This window comes from Cyprinodon variegatus, unplaced genomic scaffold, assembly GCF_000732505.1.
Source record: "Cyprinodon variegatus isolate N-32 unplaced genomic scaffold, C_variegatus-1.0 Scaffold82, whole genome shotgun sequence".
NCBI lineage: Eukaryota > Metazoa > Chordata > Actinopteri > Cyprinodontiformes > Cyprinodontidae > Cyprinodon > Cyprinodon variegatus.
In genome coordinates, this window is record NW_015150535.1 from 1,166,855 (window position 1) to 1,172,152 (window position 5,298).

The window sequence follows — 5,298 nt, forward strand, 5'->3', positions numbered from 1 at the left end:
CCAGAGTGTTGTTCAGCATGGGGGTGAGTAGAAAATGAAGGCTAATCATGTTTTGGGTGTACTATTCCTTTAAAATGTAATTGTTGTGTGTATTCTGAATTTGTTACCTTTAGGCCATTCTTAACTTTAAGAATGTCTACAACAGAACTATAAGAGGAGAAACTTTCTTTGATCTCATCTCTCAATGTGTACTAAAACCAGTAGCATTATTGGTCACAGCACCTAATTTTGAGCTTTTCTTTCCTCCATTTCAGGTTGTTTTGTGATTAGGTTGCATTTTTTACGTCTACCTCTCCGCAGGGGGAACTTCGCCAGCTGACCTTCCTGTTAGACGACCCTGATGCCGCCCGGCAGCATTGCAGTCACCATCCCTCTCGCTGCACCAGATCTGCTCCTAAACCTCCTCGCTCTCCACGTACTAACAGCGCCCTGGAGGTAAAAACAAAGACTATAATAGATCAAAAAAACTTGTATCATGACTTATAATAATTCTTAATGCACTCTGGGGGACTGTGGCTTGTAATTTGGATGCGTTTAAGGTGAAGCCAGATGTCTGCAACGCCCACGGGGCAGACAGTTAGACTCCCGGAGTTGCAGCGCCAACAGGAGAACATGCAATATAGTCTATAATATAAGCATTTAAAAGGATTTTCTGCTAATTTAATCTAAAAACTGTTCAGACTCCTGTGGTTTTCATCCAGTCTGGTGAATTTAGTGTGTGGTTGCTCATCAGTTCAGCTTTGAACCCTGCTTACTGTATGTGTGTCTGTGTGTTTGAGTTTGGATTTTTTTTTTCTATTAGAATATATTGCTGTCCTCAAATAACCTGAAGGTCCTGCAGAGAATGGGTCAAGTGGTTCTAAAGCTGGGCTGAAATGTTCAGGTTCTTAACAGTCGGTTGTCTGGTTTCAGTGTGTATGTGTGTTTGTGTGGGAAGCCGACACTTGTGGTGGTGATTATAACCAGCTGTGGGCCTGCTGGCATTTTATACCAACACATGGTCTGGTTTTATGTGGTTTTACTCGCACCAGTTTCAGAGGCTGTCAAACCTCAAGTTTGGTGTCTGTTGGTGATTAATTCAGGCGTCAGCGGCTGACCCGTACAGTTTGGGTGTGTACCCAATATTTATGCTTCTTTGAGACGTTTGCGTGGCTGATCTGGCATAAGGGTAACAGTGAGGAGGTCATGTCTGAGGCTGAACCCTTGCCCCAGTCTGAGGTCTAATCCAGTTAGCTTTTTTTTGGGTTAAGCTTTTTTAACTCCATCCATCTTCGTCTTTATCTCTGATCAGTTTGCCTTTTCTTGCTGGGGAATGGACAGACTATGGACGGATAATTTGTTCAACCTGAAGTCTGTGTCTCTGTCTGTTATGCAACGTAATCCGCCAATGAATTTGGCCTGTTGAGGAAGCAACCACTGCATTCAAACACAGGCATTGGTCCTTCCCTGAGGAATTTAATCGAATCATGAGCTTAGACAAGAAAAGGAATTGATAAATAAAAGTATATTCTGTTTGTTGTTTTTACCTTTGGCAGAGCAATATGTTCAATAAGCTGGAAACAAGCATTTCCTTTCTAGAAAAACAAAAAACAAGAGTAAATTTAAAACTTATCCCCCTACTGTACATAAACAGTGACTGTATTCAATGTACAGTACAGTATTCAATGATTATTTGAGCCAAGGGTTCAACAATCAGCTTGTTTCGGGCAATATTTTGCATCCTAACAATCTGTTGTGTCGCTGGCTTCTCAATACCCAAGATGAACTCAGTCTGATAGATGACAGATTCAAAATAAAAAAATAATGCCATCTGAAATTTTTTAGAACATCCACCAGCCTTTATTAGATTTAATACCAGCTGCTCATGAGCAGGATGAGTTTGCACTGGCCATGATGCTTAGCATGATGCTACTTACATTTTGTGAGTAATTCACATTGTGTTGCACATGGGCCAGTGACCATGAAGGATAACATGAATGAGTCAAAAACATAGCTGTTAAAAAAAAAAAAAAACATATAATGGTAAAAAACTCACTACCCACCTTTTGTGGATTAGTAAGAGGCCATGTGTCTAATATGTTTAATATTGAGTCAACTCAATGTTAAACAAGAAAATATGCAGCCCCAAATTATAAGGAATTATATAAAGGAAATTGTATACTATGCATTTTAGTAGGTCTTACTTTATCTCATCAAGTGAGGTCCAATCTGAACATGATGACTTAATGAGATGACTGGAGTCTGGTGTGCTATTGCTTGTTTGGAAAGAGAACCTGTAGCCACATAACCTGACTCCACCAGATAGATTTGCTCCGCATATCCATCTGGAAACCTTACGTTGAAGAAATTTTGGGAAGGGGCAAAAATACTGGTTAGCTGATTGGCCGATGTTGGTGATAGACAGGCCAAATAAACCAATAAGATGAACAAAGCATATGACGTACTAACAGAGCGACGACGAAAACACAACCACAAGCCAGGCACAAGCCAATTGATAGATCAAACTCTTACCGAAACCAGTCGGGAGAATAGCAAAAACATCTTTTCCTCTGAGAAAAGCCTCCAGAGCAGTGTTTTGCTCTTCTTTCAGTGAAGAAATACTCTGTAATTCCGATAAAACTTGCTCGATAGCCACGCTAACGCTAGTTTCATCGGCTGAAGCCGCCATGTTCTTTAGACTGAACTGTCACGCTTCTCGTTGCGTCACACCTCAATCCGCCTCAAAGCCAACGCTGATTGGACGTTCGTTTGCTGAACGGCTCCAAATTTTCTTTAACAGAGAGTCTCCAGACTGATTTGCGAGTGAAACCTTGAAAGCTCGCGAGATCAGGATGGTCTCACGAGGCTAGCAGCCACATGGCCCTTTCTGGAACCACTTTGACACCCCTGCTCTAGATAATAATAAATTCTTACCTTTTTCATTTACTTGAAGAAGAATAATTAACACAGTCAGAGAAACAAATCAGATTAACATTTTATTAAATTTTGTTTGTCAAATAAAACTAAAATAATCGGCATCAGAGCCACAGGTACTTTACACATGGCTATGCCATTAGCTAGAGTTAGACCTTGCTGCCGTTACCCTCCGAGGTCCGCTGGTTGACGCGGTCCTCTTAACTTAGGACATTTTTTTTTTTTAATTACGCACTAAACTGAATGGGCCATATAGTGACGCTTAGAGGTATAACGTTCTCGCCTCAAATTATCTTAAAACTTACTTTTATTGAACAACGGCAACAGAAAAGGGAACTTTTAACTCAATTCTCTGAGCTCTGTGCACATTCCACTGGAAGCTGCTGCTGCTGCTGCAGTGCATGCTGGGACAGCTGTCAATCTCAAGAACAGACAAGTCTTCTCTGATGCATAGAGGGTGGGACGAGAACAACATCCGGGGACTTTGTCCTTTCTCAGTCTTCTTGTGAATTGGAACAGTACTAGGGCTAGCACATGATAACGCACAAGTACACATATTGAGAAACGGCCTTTGTGTGCGTATCTGTGGGGGCAGTCTCTTAGGTTTTAAAAATAAAAGACAATTTCTAAATCTTGTCATGGGAAGCAGGCATTGCCAATCAATCAGGATATTATTTCAGAACATTACCGTAACGGGGCTTGAAAGTAAATGCGTAGCTCATTTTTTGAGTATTTTTTATTTCTGAGGAAAACCAACTATTGTCTGCCCTCAGTGCTGAAAGAATGACTTTGAGAAGTTTAATGTGACAGAATGAGAAGATGCTTAGTGAGTGTGAATATTTATACAAGGCACTGAATATGATCACCTGCATCTCAATCCATGCAATGTTCTCTAGCAGAGATCCAAGATGTCTAAAAACATCAGCCAGCCCTTTGAATCAAAAATGTCCGTAATTGTTTGTTTTATCTGATCAGCGTGTCGAGACCAAGCCTCTCTCTACCGTCTGCTACATTACACAGGCTTTTGTTATATACCGTGTTGCCAAATTCTGTAAACCAAACTAAATATAGCTGATGACATGACTTCACTCTCAGAGGGAATCAGGTTTCTGGAATCACCAGATGTTTGACAAAGTGATGGATGAATGCTTAGAGACAAAAGACATGCAAATCTGCTTTGAATCTGTTTGTGTGGATAAAAAAGAGGGAAAAAAAGACTGCATTATCAGTGGATATCGGTTTTCCTTTGACAAGCAGACACAGCAGTCCCTGATGTGAAAGAAAAACAGTAAGACAGACCATGCCGTGCCTCGCCAGCCCAGCTTGGCATGAAAGCTCGCCATCGACTTGAAGCGTAAGTGCCTCAGTGATGATGTAAATGTCAGCACCCTCTCCTGCTGTTGTACAAACTGTTTGCAGGAACAAGCTGCACCGACAGAGTCCCCCTCTGCTTGGTGGATGTCTTTCTTTTATCTGTATCTGCTCATCTGGTTCTGTTTTTTTACTAATGTGCCTCATTTTGAGTCCTTGGTCTTTATCCGTTTTCCTTCATGTTTTCAAGGCCCTGTATGTTTTAAAGTAGACATTATTTTCAATCTTTGATATATAGATTCCCCTTTGGATAAAATTGTGTAGATTGCTAGTTACTCTTGGCAAAAAAAGCTGCCATCAAGCATCCATCCATTTTCCGTCATGCTTATCCCAAGCGGGGTCGCGAGGGGTGCTAGTGGCTATCTCCGGCTGTCTACAGGTCGTCAGTCCATCGCAAGGCAACACAGAGACAAACAGGAAACACAACCATTCACACACACACTCAGACCAACAGAGAATTTAGAGAAGCCAATTAATGTAACAGTCATGTTTTTGGACTATTGGAGGAAGCTGGAGTACCCGGAGAGAACCCATGCATGCTCAGAGAGAACCTGCAAATTCCATGCAGACAGACCCCAAGCTGGGAATTGAACCCGGAACCCTCTTGCTGCAAGGTAGCAGTGCTACCCACTGCGGGCAACCCAAATCAAGATTTTCAACTAAATAAAACATATTTTCATGTCACTTGGGAGGCATTTTGTTAATTTCTTTGTTTTGAGTGCCTGTTTAAGATCATGCTAGAACATTTTAGTAAAAGTCAAACTAAATTTTATCTAAAATAATTCAAAGCCTTAACTATTTTCTTTTTTCTTTAAAGCCATTGCTAAAAAAAGACCTGATCAATCAAAGTGCAGGAGGCAGGCCAATAAAGAGATGCTTAAATATGGTGTCCCAATAGAACAATATATCTTTAAAATTTCAACAACTTCAAGCTGTTAGAGCTTTTCTTTAAAAATAGATGGTCTTGGGTAGAGGTGAGTATTGGCATGAGTGTTGCGATTCGATACATGTCGC

General features: G+C 40.9%; 1 protein-coding gene across 1 annotated transcript in view; it reads left to right on the forward strand.

Annotated features, from left to right (window-relative positions):
- Positions 1 to 5,298, forward strand: part of col27a1 (collagen, type XXVII, alpha 1) — a 108,954-nt gene that overhangs the window by 49,675 nt on the left and 53,981 nt on the right. Inside the window, exon 5 of the mRNA XM_015373179.1 lies at positions 301 to 435. Coding sequence (XP_015228665.1) covers positions 301 to 435 — 135 coding nt within the window. The remainder of the gene's footprint in view (positions 1 to 300; positions 436 to 5,298) is intronic.